Source organism: Heterocephalus glaber, unplaced genomic scaffold (genome assembly GCF_053883595.1).
Source record: "Heterocephalus glaber isolate CG9 unplaced genomic scaffold, H.glaber_assembly_v1.0 deba00001452, whole genome shotgun sequence".
NCBI classification, from domain to species: domain Eukaryota; kingdom Metazoa; phylum Chordata; class Mammalia; order Rodentia; family Bathyergidae; genus Heterocephalus; species Heterocephalus glaber.
The window spans coordinates 14,060,206-14,076,331 of NW_028258302.1; the positions used below are offsets into that span (position 1 = coordinate 14,060,206).

The following is a 16,126-nucleotide window of genomic DNA, read 5'->3' on the forward strand; positions in this document are numbered from 1 at the left end:
TACCGTCCTTTAGCTCGGTCCGTGGGCTCTGTTTTTGGATTAATTGGCCAAGAGTTTTGGAATAAATTTGCAACATAGGAAAATACATCCGGAGAAAAGCAAAAAGTCTCAAAGGGGATTATATTTGCCCTGTCACCTGCGACAGAAACTTGATAAATACAGGATTGCAGTGCTAGATGAACTGGCTAAAATTAAACACTTACTGAGCCAAGCATGGCACAGGCCTGTAAACCCAGCACTCCAAGGAGGCTGAAGGAGGAGGATCGCCGTGAGTTCAAGCTAGCCTGGGGTACACAGTGAGTTCAAAGACAGCCTTAACTGCATGGTGAGATCCTGTCCCCCCCCAAAAAAAAGGAAAAAGAAAAAAATCAAAATTAAATTTCCTGTGTACGACAGTATATACTTGATGCTACTGAGCTGTAACTTGAAAATTGGTTTAAGTGCGGTACAGAAGTGTTGCTTGGTGGTAAGGCGCTTGCCTAGTATGTAAGGACTTGGTTTGATGCCCAGCCCTGGAAAAACAAAAAAATAACTGCTTAGGGGCCGGGGATTTAGCTCGGTGGTTCCGCTGCCTGCCTCGCACATGAAAGGACCCGAGTTCGATCTCCGGTACAAAAAAAAAAAAGCTGCTTAAAATGATGTATTATGTGCGATTATGTATTAAATGATTAAATGTATTAAATTAAAATTAATGTATTAAATGATTATGTTTTAAATGTAGTTTTATCACAGAATAACTTACCTGAGAATGGCTGGCATTGTTTCCAACTATGTATTTACATTAGACTGATTATCATGTTTAGAGCAACATACATCAGTGCAGTCGGGTACCCACGCGGGCGGAGCGATGGGCTCATGACGGGGTGGTTGTCGGAGCAAGCGTTGAGTGGAGAAGGGGCTGCCCCAGCCTCGCTAGGGCGGAGTTGCTGCAGTTGTCCCCCACCCCACGCCCGCCCGCCCGCGGACGGATGAAAGACGGCCCGAAGAACGCAGCGTGGGGGCCAGGGGAGCCATGAACAACCCCATCGTGGAGAACCTGCCTCCTCACATTACTCGCCCAGTGTCCAAGGCAACATTGACAGCCGACCCACCGGATGACATCAGGATCTCCTCCGACGAGGAGGACCGCATGGACCTGCTGGTCAGAGTCGAGGGCACTGAGGGACTCCTACGTTCAGACCGAAACGCCTGCCGGGTAAGCACTTTCCCGCCTCCCCACACAAGGCCCACTTCCTGACCGAAATCTTCCACCTTAACCTAGACACCAGGCGGGGCAAGGGGCAAGGGGCGGGCCCTGCGCCAGCCCCCCCCTCCCCCAGCCTCCTCGGCGACAGGACTGCCCGGCCACCCCTAGGGTCCTGGGCGGGGCCGAGAAAAGCACGCGGTGGGGGTGCAGGTGCGACAAGCTGGCAGCCAAGAAAGATGGACAAGAAGCGGGCACTGCAGCGGCTGTTGGGCTCTCATGTCGCCTCTCCTCCCCTTATCTATTATTAAATTATGGCTAGGCAGGCTGGGGGCTCTAGATTCTGGATGTGGTTTTCTACATTAACTTGAAAAAGTAGCATGTGCCTGGAAAAAAAAAACATTGAACACAGCAGATTAAAGTGACTTACTAAACCACAAATTAAAGATATATGGAAAGCAATGCCACTGTTCTTTTTGTGGAAAACATGGCGGTAGCTGGTGCTGGGGCTTTCACAAGGTTTCCACTGTGGCTTAACTGACACCACGAAGTAGGCTGACTTTAGATTCAAGTGCATGATAAACAGGAGGTAGCCCATCACTCTGGGAGGATGGGGCTAGAGTCGAAAGTTCCAAGCCTAGGGTAAGCAATTTTGGGACAGTCTTAAAATAAAAAGGGTTGAAGATGAGGCCGTAACTCGATGGAAAAGGCCCAAAGTTCATTTGCTAGTTCTTAAAAAAAAAAAGTTCCCACTTTAAAGATGAGGAAAGAGGTACAGAGAAGTGGCCCCAGGCCACACAGCCATAAACAAAAAAACCCAGGAGGTAGAGAATTAATGAGCACTCTAGCTGTCCAAAGTAAAATTTCCTAGCCCCTAAAGCAGTGGTGGGCTTTTAAAGCATTCAGGGATACAGCCTGCTGTGGAATGCGCGCCATAGGTTTGCCACCACTGCCCTAAAGTCAATTTTCCCATACACTGTGTACTGGTCTGACATGCAACTATACCCAAATTTGACTTCTCATTCAACATCCATGACCAGTCACCTATCAGTTATTAACTCCAGGATACCCCAAATTCACTGTAAGCTGCTTTACCTCTGAATCAAACCAATATATTAGTTGGGCTGAAGCCCTCACATTTCTACATAAAGGAACCACACACACACAGTCATCTATTTCAATTCATTGAGAACTCTGATTTGAAATGCTAGGTATAGTTCATGTGGAATTTATTCATTTAAAAACATGGCTAGTTTTGCTTGGAAACCACCATCTCCTTGAGAATGGTAGAAAAAGCCAAATATGAGAAATTTCAATTTGGCAGGACTTTTGGGGTGCTGGAGATTGAGGCAAAGGCCAGGAGCCATACTCCTACGTTTTTAATTGACCTATCCCCAGTGCCTTAAATTCCTTATAGACTCAAAAGCACAAGGTCCTGAGTTTAATCCCCAGTACCAAAAAAAAAAAATTCCTTATACAGGTCAAACATATCTGGGGTGACAAAAGAATTTGACAATTATTGAGTGATTCCAGTCTTTGATATTGGAATAGCAGACTTTTTAGTTTATATGCCTTGCAGCCCAGCCTGGGTAATTCAGCAAGACCCTGAAGCAGTTCTCTTTTGTGACTTTACTTATGCTGTTGGCTACCTTGAAATCTGAATCTATTGAAAATGTTCACCTTTCATGGTCATTTTGACTTTGGGGAAGAGCAAGAACTTGCAGTGTCAGATCCGATAAGGCAGAAACAAATTGCTGTATCAAGTGATACATGACATGGATCGCTGTAATGATGGGAGGATAAAACTGTATGCCCATTTCTCAGGCTGCCTTCTTCACACATCATTTTGTAAATGTTCTAATAAGCTCTTGGAATATTCAGGATTCCTTGTTACAAACTCAAATCCCACAATTCCATCAAGGTCAAAAAACACAGTATCACCTTGTTGGATCTTGACTGATGCGCTTTTCTCACAAAAGGCCACCTGGGTGATTTCCACTGAGAACTTGGAAACTTGGTCTCAGCATCATAATCACAGACCTTAGTTTCTGTCCCCTGATGACATTTACTAAAGTAATGGAACCTGAAGTGGCAGAGTGCACAGCTCCAAAGAGAATAACAAATGGACATCTTTTGTTCAGCAGTCAAACATGTGGAACAAATGTGATACTCCCCTTGTATTAAAATTTGCTAAAATGCTTTGAATGGAAAGGACCTTCAGATCCTCTGAAATGTCCTTAATAGTCAACTGTCTGATCTAATCATTTCACTCATTCTTTTAATCTTTTTTTCGGTTTTTGATGTTGAAGGACATTCTTTTTGTCTTCAACTGATTCACAGCCATTACGAAATTGCTCAAACCACTCGGAAACTGTCTCCATAGTCACTGCACCATCACCATAAACTAATTTTAACATCTCATGTGTTTCTTTAGCAGTTTTTTGTAGTTTGAAACAAAATTCCACGTTAATGCGTTGTTCGTGATCCATTATTTGCAGCAGAGTCAAAAACACTTTTTCTCAACCAAAGCTCATCCAACAAGTTTAAAACTTGTCACACTATTTCTATGGTTCCACAAACTGCTTCTTGTATTGAGGATCCCTCCCTTTCCCTTGGATGGGACTTAGCAGCAGCATTCACTGTATTTCTGAACACGTCTTCCAGGTGAATGGCCAAATCCAGCGTGGTCCCCCTTTCTCCTCAATGAAAAGAAACACAAGATTATTTTTTTTTAATTAATTTTATTGGTACTTTTAAGGTATACAATATAATGACATTCATCATTGGAAATCTGCACTTTTACATAATCCATCTTGGTTCTTATTTTTTCTCCATTCCCCTGCCCTCCCTTCAACCCCTCTAACCTACAAAGACTTTATTTCCATTTTTCTTTTTCTCATATTAATTCCATTACAAGATTATATTCTTGAAGTTTGTAGTTTAATTTTTTGATACCAGGGATCAAACTCAGGACCTTGTGCTTGAGAGGCAGGCGCAGTGCCACTGAGCTAAATCCCCGGCCCTTCAGTTTAAATTTAAAGTCTTAGTTTACCAGATGGTTTCCTGCATGGTTTATCTCCTCAGTCATTGCCCAAAGGACTCCAAGAAGCTTCCTGGGAAGCTGGACCGACAAAATCTAACATCCCCAAACATTACCCCTTAAAACATCCTCACAAGCTTTTCTTATCTCAATAGGTAGCAAGAAAGCCTGTTAAGAGTTCCTAGGGTTAGAGTTAGGGTTTACTCCATGCTTTTATCTACTCAGCATTTTTATTGGTAACAGTCGCAGCTTAGCTCTCTTGGACAGAGCCCAGGAATATGCTATTTATTACATGACTGAGGTGAAAGCTCTGCAATTGTGACCTTGGTCAAACTACCCTATCTCCTGTTTTTAATCCTCTCACTTTTTCTTCTAATACTGGAAATGGAACCTGGAATGCTCTACCACTGAGCTATATTCAGCACCTTTTCATTTCACTAATTCTCCCCTCAACCACACGAGCATGTAAGAAATATTTTATGAAGAAATATTTATGCTATTTTATTGACGTAACTAAAACACCAATTTTCACAAGACATGAATATACTTAGTTTATATCAATGCCCCTGCAAAAATGGGGCCAAGTTTGTATACAGATAGAACGAGTGTTCTGTGCTTACAATTAAATGTCTGAGGTAAAGCTTGAGAGGTTAGAACAAGGACCACCTGACAAATACCGTTAATGCAAAAACAATTCAGTGCTGATTTACTTACCCCCCCACCAAGTTACCTGGACTCTTCAGTGAATTCTGCAAGAAAAATGATGCACCAAGTAAGAGATTAAAACAAATTTTTCTTAAATGAGGCTAAGTTATATCCAAAACGCGAGATCTAGGACTGTTTCCTGCATGGTTTATCTCCTCAGTCATTGCCCAAAGGCCTCTGAGAAGTTGTAGGAATATGCAGGCGCAGACACAAGGCCCAGCTTCTTCTCCAACGTCGTGGAAAGGGACTGTACATCATGGGGCAGAGCCCTATGCTCCCCTACGCCACCTGGACAGAGCCCGGGCAGAGTGACCTCTCGGGATATCCACGTTGGACAGTCAGAGAAATTCATGTAACTTACAGACGACTGCGTTGAGAAACAATTTTATCTAGTGGATAGCGACTTTCCTGGGATATATTACAATAGATCATTAAACCCTATAAATGCAAGGTGAACATCACATTTTTAGAAATTTAATTTTCAAGCCAGGGATGATGGCACATGCCTGACACCCAGCTACAATGCTAGGAAGCTGAGACAATAAAGATCACAGTTCAAGCCCAGCCTGAGAAATTTAGCTAGACCCTGTCTTAAAAAGAAAAAAAAGGGCTTGAGATGTACGTCAGCGCAAATGGCATGGATTCAATGCAGTACCACAGGGCAACTATCAGCAAGCTTATATTACCACTCAGCAGAAGGTAAAGGCAAAAGCAGAGGTAACTTGCTCACCCATCGTAAATTCAAGCATGGAGTGGTTATATTACCCCGGATTATAAAGTGTTAGTTTTTAATCACGAACGGAGGCCCACTAATACACGCGTGTGCAAATCCATTCGGGGGTCATGTGCCCTCTAGGAAGCAGTACCCTATTATCTCAGCATCCCAGAGCAAGAGGAAAGAGGGCCCCGCAGGCGCTAGGGTAGCGAACCCTCAGCAGCCCACATCCGGCTCAGGCTCCACTCAAGACTCATTGGTATGGACGCCCCTGAAGCCATCTGTTCAAATAACAGCCTCAGGAAAGGCTGGTTGGTAAGACCTGCAGCACACGAACCAGACAGGTAAAAACACTCACCAAAGTAGGAAGAAACGTGAGATACCCTTTGTCCGAAAGATGGAGCAAGCCCGAAGTAGCCGTATTTATACCTTAAGAAGGGTCCGGAAATCAAGGCATGTCTAGCGCGCCTACGCAGCAACATGCGCAGTTCGGTAATTCGCTAAGGCTCCTGGGATGTACACTTGAGCCCCACCCCTAGCTGGATCGAGACCTCTCGCGAGACTAGAGCCTGCGAGCGGGACCTTGCTGGGGAACATAAACATTTTAGTCTGTTTACTCTGGCTGTGGGGCATTCTCTGATTACTTGGCCAGAAGGGTTTTAGAATAAGTTTCCAAAATAGGGAAAGATCCATAGTAAAGCAGTGTCACACGCGAAAGAAACTTGATATATGTAGGACAGGAGTGCTTCTAGGTGCATTGGCAAAAATTAAACACTTACTGTGCATAATAATGTACTTAATGTCACTGAGCTATAACCTGAAAACTGATTAAAGTAGGGGTGAGGGAGTGTTGCTTGGTGGTATGGTGGTTGGTTGAATTTGATATGTATTTTTATCCCTCGCAACACGGAAAACCCGACTGATATAAAGACATAGGCAATAAAGGACGCTGAAGATATGTATTGCAAGGCTTGGAGGTGTAACTCAGTGTTGAGCGCTTTTCATCTTAGCATCTGAATAAACAAGGCAAAAAACAAAAACCAAAAAACATGTTAAGTGCTGAACACGTGGTAGTATTATTGTGAGTGAGGGATTAAACAAATACATGTCAGCTCAGTTGACATGGAGCCATCACTGCTAGGCTATTCTAAACAGACACGCTTGAGGCCTTCCTCCTATGTATTAGATTTTTGTGCTGGGTACTATAGTATATTATTTACTGTTACAGGAATTCTAAGACATTAGCATTATCCAGAACTGTAGTCCCAGGAATCTGGCAGGCTTCACAGTAGGAATGCAAATTCAAGCTCACTTTGTGAAATTTGATGATTTAGAAACTGTCTGAAAATGGTAAGTCAGTCTGGGGATGCAGCTCAGCAGGAAGGTTCTAGGTTTTAAAAAAAAAGAAAGAAAGAAAGAAAAAGAAATCGTCCCAGACCAGTAGTTCTATAATATGTCTCAGCGTTCCTGAGACTTCTTTGGGAAGTCAGTAAGTTAAAAATATTAAGACTTCATTGTCTTTGTATGTGCGTGTGTGTGTGTGTGTGTGTGTGTGTGTAACAGCTACACTGCTAGGGGAGGTGGCACACAACTGTAATCCCAGCACTCTGGGAGGCCTAGGCTAGAAGATCACAAGTTTGAGGACAGCTTGGCCAACTTGGTGACTAGCCAGATCTTTTGTTTTTGTTTTTGTTTTTTGAGACAGGGTCTTGCTCTGTAGCCCAGGCTGGCCTGGTACTCTTGGAGATCCTCCTGTCTCAGTACTCTGGGAGGCAGGAGGACTCCAAGTTCAAGGCTTGGCAATTTAGCAATTTAACAAGACTTTTGTCTCAAGATAATTATAAAGAAAAGGCCTGGAGATTTGGCTTAGTGTGAAGATCTTGGGAAAGCTTAGTTTACATCTCTATCACTTTTCCCTCCACTTGTTAGTCATTTAGCTCAACTGCCTGGACTACCTAAGAATTTAAGTTATTCAATGTTATACTCAGTTATGTGAAGGGAATGCAGAAGAAGGAGATAGGGGATAGAGTAATAGGTTAAAGCAAAGAGATGGTTAAGGATGATTTTTTGGGGGGGTAGGGAGAGGATAGGAAAAAGAATGAAAGAAATAAATGAAGGAAGGAAGGCAGGAAGGGAGAAAAGACAGAAGGAAAGGATGTGTGTCCAAGACAGAGAGAAATTGGGCTGGGGATTTATTTCAGTGGTTTCGCTGACTGCTGCACAAGCGCAAGGACCTGAGTTCGGTCCCCGGTATCAAAAGAATGAAAAGACAGAATTTTTGGGCTGGGGATTTAGCTCAGTGGTTCCAGTGCCTGCCTCGAAAGCACAAGGACCCAAGTTCGATTCCTGGTACAAAAAAACAAAACAAAAACAAACTTATAACAGAGAGAAATTGAGAGTGCTTGTTCCTGTCAGATGACATTGATGCTTTTGGAGGCAAAATTCTTGAGGGGAATAAATGAACAATAGCTACATAAAGGGATATCTGCTTCAAGAATACAGGGTGCTTCCTGGTTTCCCTTCATGTTTTACAATGCTGGAATTGAACAGAAACTTGAAGAAGCTTAAGCCATGTTTTAACTTCAAGGATACACTTTTATTGTACACTTTTATTTTACATCTATATAGCGATTACTTTTTTTTTAGTATTGGGTTTTGAATCCAGGGCCTTGTATGTGCTAGGTTAAGCAAGCATTCAGCCACTGGACAACATCCCTAGCCCTTTTTTTTTTTTTTTGATACCAAGGAATGAACTCGGGACCTTGCACTTTTGAGGCAGGCAGCGGAACCACTGAGCTAAATCCCCAGCCCATCCCTAGCCCTTTTAATTTTTATATCATTGTTATTATCATTCTGGGGATTGAACCTAAAACCTTTGCACTGCACCCCCACCCCTTTTGAGACAGGGTTTTGCTATGTAGTTCAGGCTGACCTTAAACTATGTATCAAAGGCTGGCCTCCAACTCAAGGTGAGCCTCCTGTCTCAGCTTCCTGAGTGCTGGGATTACAGGCATGCACCACACCTGGTCCTGGCCTTTTTATTTGGAGAAAGTGTCTTGTTAAATTTCTAATTGTCCAGGCTGATTTTGAACCTGCCATCTTCCTGCCCCAACCTCCCAGATTGCTGGGATTAAAGGTGTGCACCATCACACTCAGCCCCAGCACCTTTTAAATTCTGCCTCCCAAGTAGCTGGGAGGAGAGGCACTTGGCACTGCTAAGGCTCCATTCTCATCTTGATTCCTCACCCACTTAGTACCCATTGGACCTCTCCTTTCCTGTCGTGGTTTATCAGACTTTCCTCTTCCATTATCTAAATCCATTAATTGTTTCAACAAACACTGAGCAATGTGCACTTTCAAATCAGCCTTCTGGAGATAGCTTAAACCCCAAAGAGAAATAGTATTTTGAGAGCATACAAAGACCACTGACATGAGTAGTTCTGATTCAAGGTTTCTTTTAACCCCCATTAAAGGATATATGGTAAATAAGGCCAGTCTTTCAAGGGACCGGTAGAAAGTGCGCTATTGCCATCTGGATTGAAACGGGCTGCATACCTGACAGGAGGACATGAAGCACCAACTATCCCTTTGTGAGGTCAGCCTGAGGTCCAATTATATGTGGTCCATTATGTGTAAATCCTTGCAGGGTCAATTGATTGGGATGCAAGTACTTGTCCTCCAACATAGGCAAAGAAAGATTTCCTAATTTGCTTTGATCTTGGGAAAAAACTTCACCTGTTTCTTCACAAATAAGAGAGTATACTACTACTTATCTAACAAGCTGGGGTGGCCTAAAGAGGAAAAATAACCTAGTGCAGTGCCTGGTACATAAGGGATCCCCAGTTAACTCCTCTCTGAAATCTATTTTTTCATGTTTGTGCACAGACACAAACATGACTCGACACCTCTGGCAGCATATAATGTCCTTACTATTATTTCTCATCTGCCCATCTACTTCTCTTTTAGGGTCACTAGCAGTATTTTGTGGGGTTTTGTTTTTTTAAAATTTTTTGAGACAGGTCCTGCTGTGCAGTTCAGGCTGGCCTTGAACTTACTATGTAGCCCAGGCTGGCCTGGAACTCGAAGCGATCCTGCTGCCTCAGCCTCCCGAATGCTGGGATTACAGTCTTGCACCAACATGCCTGGCGTTTTTTTTTGAGACAAGGTCTCACCATGTAGCTCAGGCTGGCCTCAAACTCGTGATCCTTCTGCCTCAGCCTCCTGAGTGTTAGGATCACAGGCGTCCACCAGCATATTCAGCTTGTGCATCATTTTTAAGCTGGTTTTAATCTTCTGGAATCAAGTAGAACATACAAGTAAGTACCTCACACGAGAACTGTTTGGTATTTTGAACTCTAAAATACTTTATTAATTTTAATGGGAAGACTGATATACAATGCAATTATTTATTTTACAAGGAGATTCTGTACACCAGGGAGGCATCCTGAAGTATAATATACCAGGCTTTTATTTTTTTTACATGATTGTGAGCTTCCAATTTAAACAGAAAGGGAACAAAAACATCCATTTTTATATACATAAAAACAAAACAAACAACTGAATGAACTTTACCCCCCAATATCTTGTTTCAAAAGAACATGAGATGAAAGATGAACCAGACTCCTGGATGGCACAGAGAAGGCAGACAAGTAGCTTAGAAAATTCAAGCTTGGCACATTAAGGGAAAGAGACAATGAAAAAAGAGTTTGGAATGTCATCTCCAGCCACAGAGAATGTGGACATAAGCCAGTCTCCAAACCATCAGATGGAATGATGAGAAACCAAGTTAGCGGTTAATGTGTGGCCACCGTATATCCAAACCTCGGGCTGAGTCCTTCTTGATCTTTCCCAGGTATTCAAGCGTTAATAAGTTTCAAGCATATGTGGATCCAGTATTGTTTCCATAGCCATTACATTTGAAAGTAACTAAGAAATCCAGCCCTCCCCCACAAAAAACTGATTTTTTTTTTTCTGGTATGGGGGATTGAACTCAGGTCCTTGCGCTTGCGCAGCAGGTGACGAAACTACTGAGCTAGATCCCCGACCCTGATTTTTTTTTTTAAGACAAGGTCTCACTGTGCTGGAACTTGTGGTGATCCTCCTGCCTCAGACTCCTGAGTGCTAGGATTACAGGTGTGGCACCACCACACCTGGCTGACCTGATATTCTGATTCTTTGGCAACTGTGATGTGGACATGAAGATAAATCTGCTGAAAGATTACATAGTGAACAAATGACAGAGACTACAAAATAATTCAGAAGAAATTTATGAAACAGCCACAATTTTCTATACATTAAAGTTAAAAAAAAGCCACATTCATTAGTTAAGTAGAAACTTTTTCTTTTCCACTTACAGTGTGGACAGGAATTAAGAAGCAAATAGTGAGGCTGTTTGGTTTTCAATGAAAATTCAAGGGAAGTGAGCAAACCTGTTTTAGAAAACTATACTAATATGTATTACAAATACAAAATGGGGTGAGGGCTGAGTCAACGCCTAGGCACTAACCACACTGCTACAGTGTAGAAAAGGAAAGGTGAGTGAGGTGGAAGCTGCCAGAGAGTCAAGGGAGGACAGTGCTGAAGTGAAGAAGGAATGTGCAGCAGGAGACAGCAAACAGCACTGAGACGTGAGGAGCACAGAGCATGACTGTGCCTCTCCTTTGTACTTCTCCACACACCTTCTCATAGTCAGCACCTCATTCCCTTTAGGACCTTGCTATGATTCCGGCTGGAAGTGTGAAGCTAACTGCACACAAGTGCTCCACAGAGTGCACACAACTCTGCTTACCAGGGAGAATATATCTATTGGTTGAAGTGATTTACAGTATCATTTGGTACCATAAAAATAAAACAGCCTTTACAGGATAAGCCACAGGTCAGTTTTCTGCCAAGTTGGCATTAATACAAAGGCCTTTTTCTTATCTTTGTATATAGAAAACATATATACTTTCTCATGTGATCAACCTGCATTCTAGTTGCAGATCAGACTGTCTAGCATAAAGAAAAAGTGTAAATTCCCAGTAATTTTCAAAATCACTTTAAAATAAAAATTGGGATGACAAGTGCCAAAAAAGGAGGAACAAGTCAGACCCTGAGGTTCCTCTCAGGCTGAGTGCAGAAGAAGACCATATTGCTGCGTCACAAGAGGTTTAGTGCAATGCTTTCAAGTGACGGGCCAGTATGGTACAAAGGCTTCCTCTGGAAGCGGGCACCACTTTACCAAAAGGCTGAGGTCTCCACAGGGTTTTCCCTACCACCAACTGGGTTTGATAGCAGGAATTTAGTGCCTACAAAAGTGGGTCTCATGATCACAGAAGGGCAGGTAAGGATAATGGTGCAAACTGTGCCTCAGCACAGGCAGTCATTGTGGGGCAGAGGTGTGGTGCAGCCAATAAAACTTGGAACTTGCAAGTGGCCCAGAACTTTGGTGGCTGTGAGGGAAAATCCCTCAAGTATGCTGCAATGAAAAGTTCAAAAGCACTGATAGAGTACACGGCTCTGCCCCATGGGCACCACATGAAAATCCATTCCAGTGAAAAGCTACATTAGTAGGAGTGCTGTTTACTCCAGAACCAGGTCCCAGAGGATAGAATTCTGGCAGTGCTGGAAAGTGCTGAAGCTCCCTCCGTATGTCACTCCAGAGACAAGCTGCAAAGCAACCCTGTTATTTTGGGGGGAGTCGTTTAGTTCTTCTCAAACTTCATGATCATGGACGATGATAGCTAAAACAGATGAAAACAAAACAAAACAATAAGTTACCAGATAACATAGATTGCTATGTCTCTCCTCCACTCTAATTTTATTTATTTATTTATTTATTTATTTACTTATTTATTTATGTACCAGGGATTGAACTTGGGACCTTGAGCTTTCGAGGCAGGCGGGGGAACCACTGAGCTAAATCCCTGCCCCTAATTTTATCTTTTATTATTCTTTTTTTCATTGTGAGACATTTATTTTTGTTTTGCAGTATTAAACAGGATTATAATCTGTGCAAGATGGGCTGGGATTTAGCTTAGTGGTGCTTCGTCTGCCTCGAAAGCACAAGGTCCTGAGTTCGATCCCCAGTACCGGAAAAAAAAAAATCAGTGCAAGAAACTACTACATACATTGGGTGAAATGTGAGCTAGCCGTATCAGACAATGAGCATGTAAGTCAGCATCTCTAAATCAAGGTTGTAGCTGAAGGTGAGACATGGACATCCTGTAGGTTCTACTGGCCTTCAAAAGCATTCAGAGGATCATCAAATATTCCACTCTTATTTAGATTTTTTTTGTTGTTGTTGTTGAGGCAGGGTCTCACTTTGTAGTTCAGGCTGGTCCTGAACTATGTAGCCCAGACTAGCCTTGAACTCATAGATCTCCACCTGCCTCTGCCTCCCAAATGCGGGGACTACAGGCATGCGCCACCATGCCTGGCTCTACTCTTATTTTATTTTCTGTTTTTTGGGTTTTTTTGTACCGGGGATCGAACTCGGGTCCTTATGCTTGCGCAGCAGGCGGTGAAACCACTGAGCTAAATCCCCGGCCCTCTACTCTTATTTTAACTCCTCTGTTGCACCTGATATTCCTAACCTCCTTTCTTCTTTCTTGAAATTCTTCTCTTGGGTTTGATAACACTTCTCTTGCCCTCCCCCTCCCCCTGCCGCCCAATTGATTTTCCTCAGTATGCTGTCCCGGTTCATTTTCCTCTATCCTTTACATTAAAAATAATATTTCCCCCCTTATGACCTATTATGTTCTCTCATTTCTATCTGTAGACCTCTATGTTTTTTTTTCTGGACTCCAGGCTGAACAGTGAACCATTTTCTAGGCATCTCCATGTGTCACAGGCTCATCAAACTTAACATACTTAAGGGGATTTAGCTCAGTGGTTCTGCTGCCTGCCTCGCAAGTGCAAGGTCCCAAGTTCGATCCCCGGTACCAAAAAACAAAAACAAAAAAAACAACTTAACATACTTAATTTATATTTTGTATTTTTGGGGACAGGGTCTCACTATGTAGTTCAGGCTGTCCTTGAAATTGAGGCAATCCTCTTGGCTCAGTCTCCTGAATTCTGGGATTACAGGCCTGTGCCACCATATCTAGCAATTTATAATCTGCCTTATTTCTTTAGAGGAAGAGTTTGTTGACAACAGATTACAGCCTGTTCCCTGCTGTAATCTAAGGATCTAGCATTGTATTTATTATGTTGTAGGAGCTCTGCTGAATAAACTATCTACATCAACTTCTTATTATCTTTATAGACCTCAGAAAATACAAGTTAGAAAAAAAAGAGAAAGAAAATACAAGTTAGACACATAGGAGTCATCTTGATTATTTCTTTTATTTCATACCTGGAATCCAGCAGATTGCCAAATCTTATAGATTTTATGTTTGACATGTCTTTCAAATCTATAGCCTTTCATTCTCACTATCACTTTCTGGATTTGAGCCATCATATGCTGTGAATTTTTTCTTTCTTGTCTCTCCCCTCGCCCTTTTTTTTGGTAGTCCTGGAGATTGAACTCAGGGAACACTGAGCTACGTCCTAAACTTCCTGCCTTCCTTCTGGTTTTTTTTTTTTGAGACAGGGTTTCATTATATATAGTTCAGGCTGGCCTTGAACTCACTTTGTAGCCCAGGCAGGCCTCAAATGTGTGATGATCCTCCTGCCTCCCGAGTGCTGCAGTTACAGGTGTACTCCACTACACCTTTTAATTTGGAGACTGGATCTTGATAAACTGGGATCCTCCTGTCTTAGTCTCCCAAGTAGCTGAGATTACAGTCACTATGACTATTTAATTCATGTGTTAATTGCTGCTAGTCTCTTCATCCTTCCATATTACCTTTCATGGTTCTACTAGTGTTCATTTTGAAATACACAGAATTTCCTGCTTTTAAATTTCCAGTGGTAATGGAAACAAAGTCTATGTAAATAGGGAAGGGTGGTGGGCGTGAAGGGTGCATAGGTAATGGGGGAAAAATAAGAACTAAGATACATCATGTTCAGGTACAAACACCCAATGATAAATGTAAATGTATTGTATACCTAAAATGTACCAATTAATATATAAATTAAAAAAAGAAAAAAATAATTTCCAGGGGTTCCAACATCCTAACATAATAGATAAAGCTCTTCTTCATTTTCTTTTTTTTATAGTCATGAGACTAGAACTCAGAGGTGCTCCATCGTTGATTGAGCTGTATTCCCAGTCCTTTTTATTTTATTTAATGTCTTAAATAAAAACTGGCTAAATTGAACTTGAACTTGATTCTCCTGTATCAGCCTTCCTAAATGTGGGAATTACAGGTGTGGATGTCACCCGAGGCAAAGCTCTTCAAAGTGGGACTGTAACCCATCTTTCTGACGTATCTTCACCACAATGCCACACAAATCATCTGTTTCAACTACATGCACTTTCTACCTCCCATAGCTTCGCTTATGCTGGTCCTGCTCTTTGCAGTGCTTTTTCCTTCCTTTTTGTTCAGATAAATTTCTCTACGATTCTTCCTTTGCAGAAACTATTCTTTTATTTTGCTCACTATAGCATGTTGTTTACTATTATTGTTGACCAAAAAAATTAATACTGATATCATCATGAAAAGGGAGAATTCAGGTACGAATCTTGGCAGACTGACTCTGGCATTTATTGTGTTGATTGTATGGTAATTAGTAATACATTGTTTTTTTCCCCAGACTATCCTAAGAAGTCCTTCAAGGCACGCATAGTTTGTTATTTGTGTTCATATTACAATGTGTTACATATTACACTGTGTTCTCAATGGGGTTACTGCTGTACTAAGAATTTACTATTGCCACACCCGTCACTCTTCAGTACCCAAATTTTTTTAATCAATATAATCATTTACACGTATGGTGATGGAAAAACAATTCTGCTCTCTTTCTTTGGATGTTCCTTCTTTGGATAGCAAACTTGGTAATTTTTTCATCTTATTTAATTTTAGGCTCTTTTATAAATGTTCTAAGCATCATATAAAGATAACTTTCACTGCCAGACATGGCGGTGTACACCTGTAATCCCAGCATTCTGAGAAGCTGAGATAGGAGAGTGGTAAATTTGAGCTCAGACTGGTCAACTTAAACCTGTCTCAGAACGAAAAAGTGTTGGGCCAGGGATTTAGCTCAGTGGTTTCGCCGCCTGCTGCGCAAGCGCAAGGACTCGAGTTCGATCCCCGGTACCAAAAGAAAAGAAACAGAATGAAAAAGTGCTGGCATGTAACTCAGTAGGAAGGCTCAGGTTAAGAAAAGGAAGGGCCAGGGATTTAGCTTAGTGGTTATGGCGCTGCCTCGAAAGGGCAAGGTCCCAAGTTCAAGACCCCAGTACCCAAAAAAAAGAAAAAGAAAATATATAACTTTCATTGATACCATTTATGGATATATTTATACCTCTTTCCTCTATCTCTCCCTTCTTCCCTCTCTTCCTTCCATTTGTTTGGTTATTTTTTGTTTTAATCATTTTAATCCTTATTTACACTTGCAG

General features: G+C 42.0%; 1 protein-coding gene and 1 non-coding gene across 9 annotated transcripts in view; both read right to left on the reverse strand.

The window, feature by feature from the left end:
• Positions 1–5,058: 5,058 nt before the first annotated feature.
• On the reverse strand, positions 5,059–5,262 carry LOC147827232 (small nucleolar RNA SNORA73 family). The gene has a single exon (XR_015452850.1). It is a non-coding gene; the product is annotated as a small nucleolar RNA SNORA73 family (small nucleolar RNA).
• A 4,720-nt stretch (positions 5,263–9,982) lies between these two features.
• Positions 9,983–16,126, reverse strand: part of Phactr4 (phosphatase and actin regulator 4) — a 102,890-nt gene continuing 96,746 nt past the window's right edge. For all 8 annotated transcript variants that reach the window (XM_004850759.3, XM_013074324.3, XM_087215437.1 and 5 more), the window contains one exon: positions 9,983–12,365. In XM_004850759.3, the coding sequence (XP_004850816.1) occupies positions 12,350–12,365 (16 nt within the window). In that variant the 3' untranslated portion in view covers positions 9,983–12,349. The remainder of the gene's footprint in view (positions 12,366–16,126) is intronic.